General features: G+C 38.0%; 1 protein-coding gene across 2 annotated transcripts in view; it reads right to left on the bottom strand.

The window, feature by feature from the left end:
* The window catches only part of LOC115620039 (homeobox protein prospero), a 43,435-nt gene that overhangs the window by 7,842 nt on the left and 20,724 nt on the right, over window positions 1–14,869 (bottom strand). For both annotated transcript variants that reach the window (XM_030513154.1, XM_030513155.1), the window contains exon 4: window positions 6,688–8,851. In XM_030513154.1, the coding sequence (XP_030369014.1) occupies window positions 6,688–8,851 (2,164 nt within the window). The remainder of the gene's footprint in view (window positions 1–6,687; window positions 8,852–14,869) is intronic.

Raw genomic sequence — 14,869 nt, forward strand, 5'->3', positions numbered from 1 at the left:
TTGTTATTTGAATGATAATGAAAAGCGTGTGATTGAAGTTTTTGAAATTATAAATACGTGTACCTATGAAGAGCATCATATTTTATTGCTCGAGCACTTCTCCATCTTAGTAACAGGCGGAAAAAACAGACAAAAGGAATTTATAGGTTCAAATGTATACAGAATAGTAGGTATTGTTGATAATCGTGGAATTGAGAATATTTCAATTTTTCACTACTGCAGAACTTCGTTAATACTTTGTTTACTTTTAAAGTTACATAAAAAAATGTTGCACAGATATTTGAAGTATTGAAAATATATTACAGAGCTATTGCAATAGTGAATTTTAATAAGCATAATCGTATTTTGTGTTTGCTACAAAAACATTTTTGCCGTGTAATTATTTGAATTGGTTAGAAAGCAATTATGGTAAGAATGACAGCAGTGGTAGATGATCAAGTGGTCGGTCAGGCATAAGATTGGCGTACAAGTTTTTTTGTTGCTTTTTTTGTTGGTTTTGTTTCTTCTCTGGAATCATTGAAAACGCATTCATGTGGCAACATGAAAAACCAACCACACATACATACACAGTCGACAACTCACGTACACTTTGGTCGACAAAAAACAGCAAAAAGAAAAGCAGCACGCCAGTTGTCGGATAATCCCTCGTAGGCATTTGAACGAGACTTGCCGGCATTGCAGTCCCGCCGGGTGGTATCTGGGGGGCAGTGCACTCAAGGAGGGGGCCGGGGGAACCTGAACAGTAGCGATAGCCTGCCTTAGCGCACCAGAAACTTGCACTGTGTCAGTGAGTCAGTCAATCAAGTGGATATAGTGGATATAGACTCGCAAAAAATACGAGTAGCAGACTCACAGACGAGGCGTATTGCGAAATCTACTTTCTGGGTGGATAATTAGCTCAGCTTTTAGGCAGTGTCTTGCTCGTTGCCTTTGTTTTGCCGCAATGTATGGCTTTATTGCTTTTCCACTGCCCCCCAGAATTGCATGTGTTGGTGGCGTATGAGTAATTATCCAAAATTTGAGCAAACCTAAAAGTTATGTTGGCCATTCACATAAGCACGTGCATATATGTACATACCTATGTGCGTTCATAGTATTAAGTATATATGTTTGTATGTATGAATAGGTGTAATTACACAGCTTCCGTTTGCAGCATACGCAAATTAAAGCAATCGGCTTGCGGACATCGGCATTATATAAGGCCATAAAAGTGTCGGCTTCCAGCGCATAAGAAAAACTTCAAGTGCCCGAACTGTTTTTCGGGGCCTATGTCTACTTTGTAGACTGCAGTTTAAACCAGTTGGCCAGCTAACGTGCTTGACTACAGCGCCTTGACAAACTTTTTAAATACTACAGCTACTATTTCTATTACCATGTCTAAGTTATGGCTTGGCAGCAGCGCACATTGAACTACAAATTGTGGCCTGGCTGGCCCACAGCCTGCTTTGAGGGGTTAGCCAAAGAACTGAGGAGGTGACCAACCATTCTGAGATCATTGATGGAGTATTTGGTTTTTACCATTAGGGACAAATAAAAATAGTAATAGAGTAACCATCCACTGGGTATCAGACAACAAGGATGGAAAACAATAGTTTCAGAAAGGCAAGTAAATGAATGAAAAGATTAATTAGTTAATAGGAAAAGGCTAAACCTAAGACTTTCCTTGTATCTTGACAAGATTCGTGGCAAAATGTAGAAAGACACAAAGAATTTAAACATGTTTAAAATTGTGGAAATTAGAAAGATGAGACCTAAGAATATATCCTGGAGGTCCGTCCTTTCACCAAGAGATTACAAGCTGCCTAAAATTGGAGCTCCAAGACCAACGACTAGAAAAGAATGCAATAAATTCTTTTACGAAAAAGTTACACAGCATACTCGTTTTAGAAAAAAGATATTATGAAGCCACTAATGCTTTGATGGTATGAAGTAAGATCCAATCTTCTCCACTTTACCAAGTACAGGATTCAGATAGCGATATGACTGCCCTGCTATATCTTAGAAAACAAACCCAGCACTTGGGTGAAACATTATATGAAGACCTGGGTTTTCCACAAGATACACTTTATATAAAAACCAAAGAACTACCACAATGGCACAGCAGGCCTGTGGGCGTTCAAATTTCAAAGTAATTTATAATGATCTGTAATTTTTTGCGAAGTTATATTTACAACTTAAACATTGCCGTGCTATTAATTTTTGTTTTGGAAAGCATCATTGCATTTGCGCCTCCATTCTTATTATTTGTGACCCTTGCACTATTTCAATAATTCAATTATAATCTGAAAAAGAATGTATTTGCTTAAGAAAAATTGGAAAATAATTGTTTAGGTTATAGCTGGTCACCTTACACACATCTGACTTTATTTGTAGACTCGTTTGTGCTCATGGTAAGTTTGTTTGTCCCTGCTGGCCACGAAGAGCACACCATAAATTTGGCTGCCCGTTCTGACCAGTTGTGTGACAATTTGGCCAGACGGCCGCGATTACCCGCTGGTTTTTCTTTTTGGTGGTCGCTGATTTTGCTGATTGCTGGTCAAATGGAAATTGCCATAACCCAGTTTCGTTGGAGGCAACAGCCCACTGCGTTGGCACTGGCGCTGGCGCTGGCATTTTGCTGCGATTGCAACACTTTGTGGCGCGTTTGTGTTGCTGCCCCAGCCTCAGCAGCAGCAGTTGCAGCGACAACTTCTATATAAATACATGCAGCTACCTTTTGGCCATATCGGCTTACATTTCGTTTTCGTTTTTATTTTGGCATTCATGATATAAAACTTGTTTGCCGAGCGGCAGTACGCCGCAGGCCATTTGCCATCGGACGAGTTTTCTGTATTATTTTTTTCGGGTCTGGCATGCGAAAAGCCAGTAAGGCAGTAAGGCAGCTTCTGTTTCTTTTATTGTTGTTGCTTTTGTGCAGCTTGTTTTTTTGCATCTTCCTTGCTGCAAACGTCCTTAAAGGTCAGACGACTTGTTACTGTTGTTGACTGTAGGACAACAAGCTCGACACCGGTTTCTGTGGCCAGCTACTCATATAGAGCCCAGTGGCGGTCGCAACTTGTTGCATGCCGCTGTGGCTGTCTGTGGCTCTGCTTTATCTTGGGATTTTATCGCGCAACAACATCAATGGCCAATCAACTGACCAGTCCGTCAGCTAGTCAGCTAGACAGTTTTTTAGTTAGTCGGACGGTCAGTCAGCTAGTCAGTCTGCTTTGTCTACAGCAAGATGCTGCTTGCCTGCATTTTTAACGGAATTTAAAGGTTAACAAGTACAGTTTCTCTTTCCCTTTCTGGCTGGGTGATCATACGAATGTCTGCACCGAAAGCATTGAAAATGGTATTCAAGTTCAAATCCCACATTTATGCACTGCTTATAAATGCATTCATATCTACATCTAGTATGTATGTACATATGTATGAAAATTAAATACATATATACATATGTATGACCATAGAGCCATAATACAATTGTACCAATTCCACCTAAGGTGAATAAACCGATGACGCGTGCTTGCAAACTGTGTGACTCAGCAAAAATAGATATACTTATATACATATGTATAAACATATACTTGTAGTTCATATATGTACATATATGCATGCGTGGCATTGAAAGTGAAAACTCATTAAGATTCTAGACATGCATGCAAATAGTTGCCTAGTTTGCTTAACGGATATTACATAATCCAACCGTTCAGTTTAAGGTGTTAATAATGTATAATTTGAATTGTTTGGGGAGAACGGAAGCTATGCAAACACTTGCACGTCTCGACCCTGATGGTCTAAGTGTTTTGGCAAACAGTAACAACAGCTGCTGTTTTATAAGAGTTCGCATGAATTGAACAAATGTGTACAGTAAACAGAGCTCGTTTTATGGAATTGTTTCCGGCGGGGGCTCTTCACATTTTTAAGTCTCAATTAAACTTTTCTGGATTTAAGTTTTAACTATTAACGATGAAACAAAATAAACAAATAAATACAAATATTCAAACGAGTGCGCAGCTGATAATGAGGATGCTTGACAGTAGCCCAATGAAACTAAATTAAAAAACAAAACAGCCTTCTTATTTAAATTATACTTTTGTTTTGATTAATTATGCTATTCTTATACTCTGTTTTTGAAAGGGTATACACCAGTCTAAGAAAAAGGCATTAAAAAATAGGATTAAAAATACTAATGGTTATAATAAACAAATCATCACTATCACAAATAATAAATTTGGGGGAGACAATTCAAATACAAATATCGAGTTCTATCGTGTATGTATTTTGCAGCTTCATTCAAAAATCACAAGTCGTAAAAGAGTATACTATTATTATAATTATCTAAAATAAAAGGTACGTCATTCCGCTTCCTGTATTTTTGTTTTTTCACAATTTAGTTCACAAAACATTGTTAATATCTTTTAATTCAACTTTTCTATTCTTATGAAACTAATGGAGGTAGATTCCTGCAGGTTATTAAAGTTGGCGCCAAACGGATATAAGATAAACATAAACAGAGTAGCCATGAAGATAAACTAGATGAAATAGCACATCCTAGCCTTCAAAAACGAGTAAAGTCAATCTTAAGATTTTTGATTCAATTATATCAAATGATAACTAACTTAGATATATATGTATATAGAGATATATGTTTGTAGATGCTATATGTCCAAGAATAAAACGAGTAAAGTTAATCTCAAGATTTTGGATTCATTCACATCAGTCTGCCAAAAGAAAGTATGCTTTTCAACGAAATCATGAATATTACTTTATTAAATGCATACATTTTTAAATTTCAAAAAACTGTGCAAGCATTATAAGATCTCTATTCACATTAATCGAGTCTGTCTTTGATAACTAACTTAAATGATAACTAACTTAGATACATATGTATATAGAGATATATGTATGTAGACGAGTAAAGTTAATCTCAAGATTTTGGATTCATTCACATCAGTCTGCCAAAAGAAAGTATGTTTTTCAACGAAATCATGAATATTACTTTATTAAATGGATACATTTTTAAATTTCTAAAAACAATTCCAGCTTTACAAGTTTACTATTTAAATTAATTGGAGTCTGTCCTCAATTATGTCAAATGGCTAACTAACTATGATATATGTAGATGCCATATGTCCAAGAATAAATTGGGCATGCGAGTGCAAAGCTTAGCCTCAGAAGTCATGCCCGTGCCTTGGCAACAAATAACACAGTAGCACTCGGCACACGCACATCATTAATCATAATGCTGGCAAAGTATTGCCAAATCAAAAGGCCTTAACGACGCTATAATCATACATTTACATACAAGTGCATGTGTGTATACAGATATAGAATAGCGCTCATCGAATAATAATAAGTACAATGGCGTCAACTCTGATGACGTCTAGCACAACTCATCCGGCGACGTCGACGCTAACAGTGACGGTCAATGCGAGTGCTTCGAGTTGCGAACTCACCTGCGCATGCGCAACGTGCATTTTAAGCGCATTGCATTGCGTTGTGCAGGTGTGGGTGTGGGTGTCGAGCACTCTTCCAAATACGAAATGCATAACAAACACTTGTACACTTGAATAATTGAGCGCTACTGCTGCTGCTGCTGCTGGTATCGCTACTGCTGCCAATGCTACCAAAATCGGACGCAATGCGGCCAAGGATAAAATTAATAAAATTTTGCACGAATACGCGGCCACATGTGCTTGGAAAGAGACTTAAATGAAAAAAAAAAAAAAACTCAAAAAGCAGAAATCGATGCCGTTGTATTTTCATTTAAATAAGCAAGTGCATGTTTATTGCAAATTGATGAGTCGATGCGCATCATTTGGAGGCATGTTACCCCCTTTTCGAATATGCATTAAGTTAAATAAGATAATTTGATAAATTGCTGGTAATTTACGGTCTGCTTTGGTGGGTCAAGTTAAACAATGGCTAATACTCGTATATTTAAGAATTCATTCAAGCCTGGTCATTTGATGAAGAGTTGCGACAAAATATGTTGACAGCCAGATAATTATAATAATCATATATGCTCTTTTGAGTCATATATGCTCTTTGAGTTTTGCATTTATGTGTATGTCAACAAGAATCTTAAGGCAATATCTTCAAAATGGTGGCATACATGTGTATGGTCTAGGATACTAGATACTTATGCATTGAGTGGAAAGCGATCACAAATCAATAATTCCTTTCCTATGATCTTTCAAGTTCTTCAATGCTACGCGTATGTCTGACTTAAAAACAAAACTAAAGGAAGCTTCAAATATCTAAGCTGGGGCCTGGCATAGCTCATCGAGCTAGCCGGAATCCCACAATGGGAGTTCGTTCCTGAGTAAGCATTTTGTTTGAAGCACACCGCAACCATCAGGACAAGGACAGGAGCATGATTGAAAATTTCAAAGCGATCATAAATTTAATAATAATTGTGCAACAGGGACAGATCTTAAATAAATACTAAATACTTAAAAAAATCCCAGGTCATAAAGAATTAATTCAAATAAATAACTAGTGCTAAGCTTTCCTGACTAATCTGTTGTGCCCAAATTTATCTCACTAAGGATATATTTAGTTGTAGAAACAGCTACTAATCAAGCATATTGGCACTTATTTCTTGGAAACATGTTAGATGTTCGTGCTGGTCTAACTTGATTTGAAGCTCGACAAGCTTGAAAAATAGATGATCAAGAATTTAATTAACGCCATACTCACATAAGACAATGTGGGCTGCGTGCTGGATATGACAAGTTCTCCATTGCGTTGCTTTCCCAGCAAGGACTGATGCAGTCGATTAGTGCCGTAGTACATCTCCCAGATGCTGGGCTTCTTGCGATGCCACTCGGAGGCGCTGTCTCGCTCCTGTTTGCTCCTGTCTTCCCTCTCGTGAGATAGCACCGGCTTGTGAAAGGACAAGTTGCGTTGCATCTGCGTCAATGCTACGGTAGGCGGTACACTTAGATGTGTTGTGGGCGTGGCATTACGTGACACGCTTCTCGAAGTTGGCTCGGATTCAATGTAGCATTCGGCTGCGGGAAACACCTCTGTTATGGACTTCCGTTTCATTTTGAAATTGTTATCGCTTGAACATCGTATGGTCGTGATTTGCTCACGCAGGCTCACCGGCCCGCCGTTCGTAGACATGGCCACACCATCGTGTACCGATTCATAGGAATTCACGTGCATGGTCGTCAGTGTGCCCAGGTTGAAGGAGTTGCGACGGCGCTCGAAAGCATTTTGAATTTTGACAACATGTTGATTCTTCCCCAGTCCACTACAAAGCTGTCGAATCTCGAGCTCGCTGTGCTGATTCATGCGCTGCAAGTAGGACTCCAGCTCCTGCTTCAGAGTCTGTATCATGCACTCCAGTTCCTTGGGTATTTCGGAGCCAGAGCTAGAGCTGCCTGAGGAGCGTTCGTCGTGCAGGTCAGTTCGTGAGCGTGACAGCAGGCGTATTTTATCACGAACATCCTCAAGAAGCTCGCGGGTGTTTTGGAAATGCAGCTGATCCTCATACCGCTTGCCGTAGGGCTGCTCCTCGGGTACATTCATTCTCTCGACATCGGCGTCCTTGGCCCCAATGTCACTCTCAACGCGATAGGCATCGTCGGGACAAGAATTTATGTATTTGGCACATTTGTAATTGTTTTCCTCGACCTGCTCGTCGGTCAGGAAGCTGGGATTATCCAGGCCCCCCTTGGTGCTCCTTTTCGAGGAGCGTCTTTTGCTGGCGCGTCGCTCGTTGGCCAACAGAAAGGCATCCAGATCGATGTCCAGCAGCGAATCATCCACCATGTCTTCCTGCCAGCTGTGCCGTCGCTGCTGCTGCTGCTTTTGTTGCGTAGCAAAGCCTTCCATGATGGTGGGCAACTGGTTATAGGAGCGCAGCTTTTCTCCAATGCTCAACGACTGTGCGGCCGTAGGCGCGGCTGTACTTTGCACAAAATCCGTAATTTGTTCCTGTGCGTAGAGGCAGGGAAAGGATTTCAGATGCCTGTCCAAATTCTCAATGCTGTTCTCCAAAATGCGCAGCTTGTCGCTGTAGCGGGGTTGCGATTGCTGCTCCAGCTTCCCACGAGACTTGTTGTGGTTGGTGCCATCGGCGTTCGCGTCCGCGTCATCGTCATCAGCCTCGGCATCAGCAGCGGCCTCAAGCTGACTACCATGACTGCACATATCCACTCGCTGACTAATCGTTGTTGCTGCCGTTGTCGTTGCCGCTGCCGCTGCCGCTGCCGTGGCCGATGTTGTCGCTTTCGTTGGCAGCTGCAGCTGTGGTCGCACCTTGGACCCCAGCACACTTTTACTCTTCTCGCTGGCATCCAGGATGTCTATGACCGGTTCGCAATAGATGTGCTCATCCAGCGAGTATGTGGAGCACACATTGGAGCTATAGTAACCGGACGAACCGCTTTTTTCGGTGGAATAGTGTGACTGATGCGAGGAGCTTAGACGTGCCACATGCGCATTTGCCGCTGCCGTTGGGGCAGCTGTTGCTCTTTCATTACCGAGTCCCGAGTCGGTGATGGTGTGCGTGCTGCTGCTAGTGGAAGCAATCGAGCGTTTCTTGTTGCGGGGCGGCGGCACCATTTTTGCTGTCGCGCCAGCAGCGGCAGTAACTGCACTCGGGATTGCCACTGCGGCCGCCGTTGCTGCAACATTTGCAGATGCCGCTGCCAATATTGCGCCCGGCTTGATTTCGTTTGAGAAACCCGTCTGACTGTCATGGCCATTTGGGCAGTCGTGCGATTTGCTCGCATTGGACATCACCGGCAGCTGACCGCTGCCACTGCCACTGCCACTTCCACTGTTGTTATTGTTATTGTTACTGTTGCTGTTCAAGCCACTCGATGGCATTGAAGTTGCGCTCTGACCAACACTGTGAAAAGATGAAAGAGAGAGAAAGAAAAATCATTGAAAACTGTTGCTGCAACCAGTTGAAAGGGAAATTTCATTTATGGCACATGTTTGTTTATATTTTTTGTAATGAAAGTGGTTTGGTTAGTTTTTCCAGTTCATATCTCATTTGTTTATGTTTAAAAATTGGGCTAACAGTTTGTTTATGTTTATTTTATTTCTAGGTACCGTGCTGGGTAGTTTTAAAGTCAATTCGATTTAATTTTTCAATCACGGCTGTACAAGCTATGCATACCGTCGCCGGGACTCTTCGTTGAATTGTAGAAGAGAGAACTTGTCAAATTTTTCCATTGCAAATATTCGATTTTTTGTTGTTTGTTGATTTTTGTCAAATACTCTGCTGGTGCTGCTGCAGGAGTAGCTGCAGTGTAGCTATGCTTTGATTGCATTTGTCGCATTTGTTTATGTTCAATTTAAAGTGAGGGCTATGAATAAATAATACACGAAAACATTTTGAAGTTGAAAATCGAATAAAACTCGTTCTAAACGGCATTTCAATTCGGGCTAGCATTTGTTGACGCGTTCGTGTGTATTTCTGTGCAGACGTTTATTTACAGCTTTCGCAAGTTTTAAATATTTATATTTTTCACTATGATAATTCGTCAATTTAGCAAATTCGCATAAGCATATGCCTGAATATATAGTTTATGCCATTCTTAGTATGTTAAAGAGCTGCTAAATACTCTATACGAGTAGGTTTTTAATTTATTAAATGAGCTTATGATGTCGGTATGCAGCAAAATTATTAATATACATACATATCTTATTTATTCAACGTACATAAACAATTGAAAATCAATAAAATCAGAAAATTAAGAAAAAGTATTTTTAAACTAAGTTTTTTTATTATGTAATATTCAAAATATATGTTACATATATTCAAAAACATTCCTGGTTAAAAAGCTAGTTTTAAAAAAATTGATTCTAATGATCAGTAAAGTTTAGTAATCAATACAAAATATAGAGACAGGACCTCCGAATTTTCCTTGAAAATTTGTTTTAGATCTAGTCTTGTTAAAAGTTTGTATTTTTCAGATTAACCAGAGTTTTAACCAAGTGGAGACCTGATAGCGTCCTTCCTTTGAATTGGCTTTGCTACAATGTGAAGTGAGTTCTTATTGTGTAGAAATTTCACTTCGAATTGCTAAAACATCCACTATATCCCTCAAGTCGTAGAAGTATTAAAAAATTGTAGGCAATTACGAGTATATAGGAAAATAAAAAGCTTTTTTAGTTATTTTAAAACATCTGCCTGTTTTCCTATGTATGTGGAGTCCTACTTTTGTGGCCGTCCTATAACATTAAAATAAAATTCCACGTTATTCCCCATTGTACATACATTACAAATTGGATTTTTATGTAAACAACATATTTTTTCTCAACACGAACTAAATAGAGCCAAAACAAAGTGCTTAAAGGCAAACAAAAGTTTGTTATTGTTCTAATTTTTATTACTCAGGTAGTTATATTCTTGTATAATCAAGTCAGCATAAGCTTTTGAACCTTAGCAGCTAGGAACACTAAAGCTGGCATGTTAACATGTCTTTCAGTCCAAGTTTAATGCAAATTATGTATATAAAGCCGCATTGCTTATATTTAGCAAAATAACTTTTTAACTTTTTTATAGCCCTATTGTTATAAATCATGAGTACATCTTTAGGAGTTTTATGATGTACTTTAGTCTAAGGTTTCATCAAAATGGCTGTCATAGGAACAATTGGTACAATAAAGTTGATCGTAGTTAAGAAAAATATGGAAGAGGGGACGCATAAAGTAGAGCCCTTTGCAAGCTTTATAATTATCTAATAGTTGTAAAAATTAAGGGTCAATACAAGTGCCTAATAAAATAAAGACCTAAAAGTAATACAAATATTCTTAATCGTTCATCCCCAATTAGTTCAAGCAATTAAATAGCCTTAATTGAAAACTATTAAGTATATGGAAGTTTTTTTTTATTTATAATTTTATAATTGTAATTTTTATTAAACAAAAAATCAAGTATTCAATAGAAATAGCATTCAGCAACTCCACGTCATAATAAGGTTTTTATTCATATTAACAAATAGTCAATAATACATAGAAATGGATTTATGCAATACTTTGGGACCTTAATTCATCTACCTTTGTTATAAATGATATAATATTAAAAGTAAATATTAATCAATTACTATTATCATTATTTGTAACAAGTATAATCAATTTAGTCATCCCTTTGGCCATGAGTGCTCTGCCAATTTGATTAAATCAAGCATACTGTACTTCCTAAGGTCAGAGAAATATTTGTAGTTGTTCTTTAAAATCTTTACATCAATAAAATATACCATTTAATACTATTTAATTTTTGTTTAAATTGTTGTTTTTTGAATATGTGAATGAATATTTCGTTTGTTTAATAATATATTGACATTATGAAATTATGTTTTTTTATATTCTTATTAACCACTACCATTCAGCTTAAAGTCGGTTGGGCGTTATTGAAGAAAAACACACGCACACACACACATACACGCACACACACACACACACATGAACACGGTACTAGGTCAAGCTGCAGGCCTCAGAGCAATGACCAAGTTGCGTAATAACGGTTCGTTCTTGTACGCGTTAGCGCCAGCGCCAGCACCAGCACCGGCACCGGCTCTAGCCAAGTCTGGTGAAAGATAAGGTGCGATCGGGCTGGGGCTGGGGTTGGGGTTGGGTCTGCTATTAAGTTCAAGTCGTGGCGCTTAAATTCGGCAGCTTGTTCAAATCTCGAGTCTGTGGATATTTATCGATGCGTAGCGCCGGCTTGGCGCTTGCTTTTTGTAATTTGTTGTGGCTCGTTGTAATCGACAAGGTTATCAGCACATTGTCACAATCATATACATACATATGTATGTATGTATGTGCATATATTCGTACAGTTTATATATACTTGTTGAGTATATCGTTGAGTATGCACGCAGATACTCGTGCGAATGTATGCAGATAGTTACACAAATATATTTTGCAATATTTTCACATGTATTTAATTTTGTTCACTTGACAGTGTTAATTAAAATGTTAAGCCTCGTTGGTCGAACCGTTAGCTTAGTCTGTGTGGTCACTAATTGTTGTTGACTTGTTGCCAAGAAAAATTACACATGCTTTAATTTTTGCATTTTTTATTTTTTTCCCAACTATTTTTTAACTTTACAATTAGTTTAACATGTGTATCATGCATATGAAAATGAAAAATTACTTAACGTCCTTCGAACAACTAATGCGAATCAATCAAGATTGTGTGCTGCAGGCGTTTAATAGCGGCTGCATTTACTTAGTTGTTCAGACACTGGCACATCTACTTAATAGCCAAGATGGATAACTAACATTTAGCCTTGGCGATGCTTATTAAATATTGAATACACGTTACGTTAATTTGACTAATATTTAATAATCAACAACTTACCATGCGACTAACGGAAATTTAATGCTTCCATTAATGGCCACAAAACGCATTTGTAAAGGTCACACACACTTGAACGAGTATTGTACCATTGGCAGACAGCGCCGTGCAAAATTGCTAGCATTTTTTTTAAACATTTATATATAATTACGCACATTTCAAGTTAAAATTCATGGACTGCAATCAAACATTAAATAGGCACATGAAATGCATGCCAAAAATCCGCAGTCTCCTCGAAGCGACACTGCATGCCTTTCAATGAAGTCGGCCAACGTGTTTGGGAAAGGGCAGCCAAACAACAACAACAACAAAAACAATAATAGTAATAACCAGCACGTTTTAAAAACAAAATATGTAGTAGCAGTAGCTAGCATTATAATATGGCATATCGCGTTGATTGCGTCGATGACCTCGCATGCCATTGTGAGGATTTTTTCACCTTCTTCTTAATACCAATTCAAATCGACAAGGAAGGCAACGCGGTGAACGGTGGCTGAAAAAATGTTTGGCATAAAATTTGCATTGCTCCAAAGATTTCAATAAATACCAGTCCAAGCCCCATTGTGGTGTTCAATGAATACCTTTTATAAATTATTTTAATAATAAAGAACTAATCGCGCTTTGATATTTTGTTTTGCAAATTTATTTTGGGACATTTTCAGCCTTTTGGTTTTGTTGTCGATTTGGATATGTTGCCGATTGTGTGTATGCATAAAAAAGATCTGAACAAACACAAAATAAGTTTTAAAATCTAACCCCTTTTAAAGTGTTCAAATTTTCGATTGCATTAACGAGGACAAAGAGTGTATAAATAAGTGGCACAACTATCTGAACGACAGAGACAAAAAGAGAATATCAATATACTTTTGTATTCGCTGGAACCAATTTCAGAAGCATAAAATCAACTAGGAAACAAAGGGCTATGTACCATATAGAATCGACCATTCTATATTCTTTCCAAAGTACAATGGAGACATGACCAGTTTTTCGAATAAACTGGCGATCTTTTGCTTAGAAGAACTTAGACTTAACCTTGGAATAATGAGGCCGATTGCTGATTGGTTTCGGAGTCACGATTTCTTGCCACCAATCTATAAGAGCCTTTTTCAAGCGATAGTTAGATGATATAATAATGAACGTATGTTAGTTCCTGATGGGTTTTTGATTAAATGTTTCCCCCCTTTTTTACATATTAGAAACTGTCCGTTCACTCATAAAACACTTTATATATAATTAAGTTGATAAGGTTCTATTACCTGTACTCTTTATTATTAACTTGCTATAGATACACACCAATTTATGATGCCAATTTTTATGAATAAATGAAATGAATGAATGTTAGTTCCTGACATGCAGAAGGATACTTATTTGACTTAGTATACTAAAAATGTCTCAATGTCTGAGAAACAGTAAGTTGAGGTTTTTTTTGCCTTTCTTCGTGTTGTTTTATAAGTCTCGTAAGCCTAAGAACATTTTTATCAATTCTGGGAACACATTATATGTCTGTGAGTGCCCAATTCCTGTCATGTCAAGTTTAAACTTGTAAGGTTCTGTCTAAAGGAGCTATAGCCATAAATGTTAAATCAATATTATTGGCTTCAAATATTTAGAACCAAAAATAAATAAATATGAAAACAATAAAAATAAAAAAGTGAGTAATTAATTTTACTAATGTATTAACAAATTGTTCTTTTTTTCAATATATTGATAGACAATGGTAACAAAATGCCATGCACATTTTATTTCTTACAAGATGCTCTTAATTGGCTCTTCGTGTACGAGTATAGCCAAACAATGGAAAAGGTGCATCTGAAACATCTCTGAAATATGTTGAATCAATTCAAGTATGTATATTTGTGTCTATTAAAGATTGGCATACAGAGAACTAATAAGTATAATAAAAATGATGAATATTCAAAATATTTGCTAACCAATTAAAATATTTTTGTCATGCATAGCATAATAAATTTAACAATTTTAACCATATGTATAGTATACTCGTATTGTCTTTATTGTGCTGTTGCTGTTTTTCTTTTGTTTGTTGTTTGTTTTTGGTTTTTCGATCGGCTTGAACATTTTATTTCATCAATAAATATTTCAAACCCAAACAGGCTGTGGCGTTTGTGGCCTCCAAAGCAGACATGTGAACAGAGAGGCTCAGAGGCATGCATACATACATATGTACATATATACTTGTATGAGTATGTGGCTTCTTTAATTTCAATTAATAAACGTAATTGTTGCAGCTGGCTGCTGTTGTTGTTTTTTGTTGTTGTTGCTTTGCTGTCATGTTGACCGCCACCATGCCAAGTGCTTGGCAAGTCAAGTGGTGTTGGCATGGCCAGCGCTTCTGCTACTTCTACTACCTCTGGTGCTGCTGTTGCTGTTGTTGCCACTTAGGCTGCAGCACCAAAAAGAGGTGAAGGCTGACGACAGGCGCCAAAAACCGCATTGCATTTTGCCTGCCTCCCTGCCGCTCCCGTTGCTGCCACTGCCACTGCCGGTGCTGCTGCTGCTGCTGACAAGCGGCAACTTGAACTTCGCTTGGCGAATGCA

This window comes from Scaptodrosophila lebanonensis, unplaced genomic scaffold (assembly GCF_003285725.1).
Source record: "Scaptodrosophila lebanonensis strain 11010-0011.00,11010-0021.00 unplaced genomic scaffold, SlebRS2 tig00000001-arrow-pilon, whole genome shotgun sequence".
Lineage (NCBI taxonomy): Eukaryota > Metazoa > Arthropoda > Insecta > Diptera > Drosophilidae > Scaptodrosophila > Scaptodrosophila lebanonensis.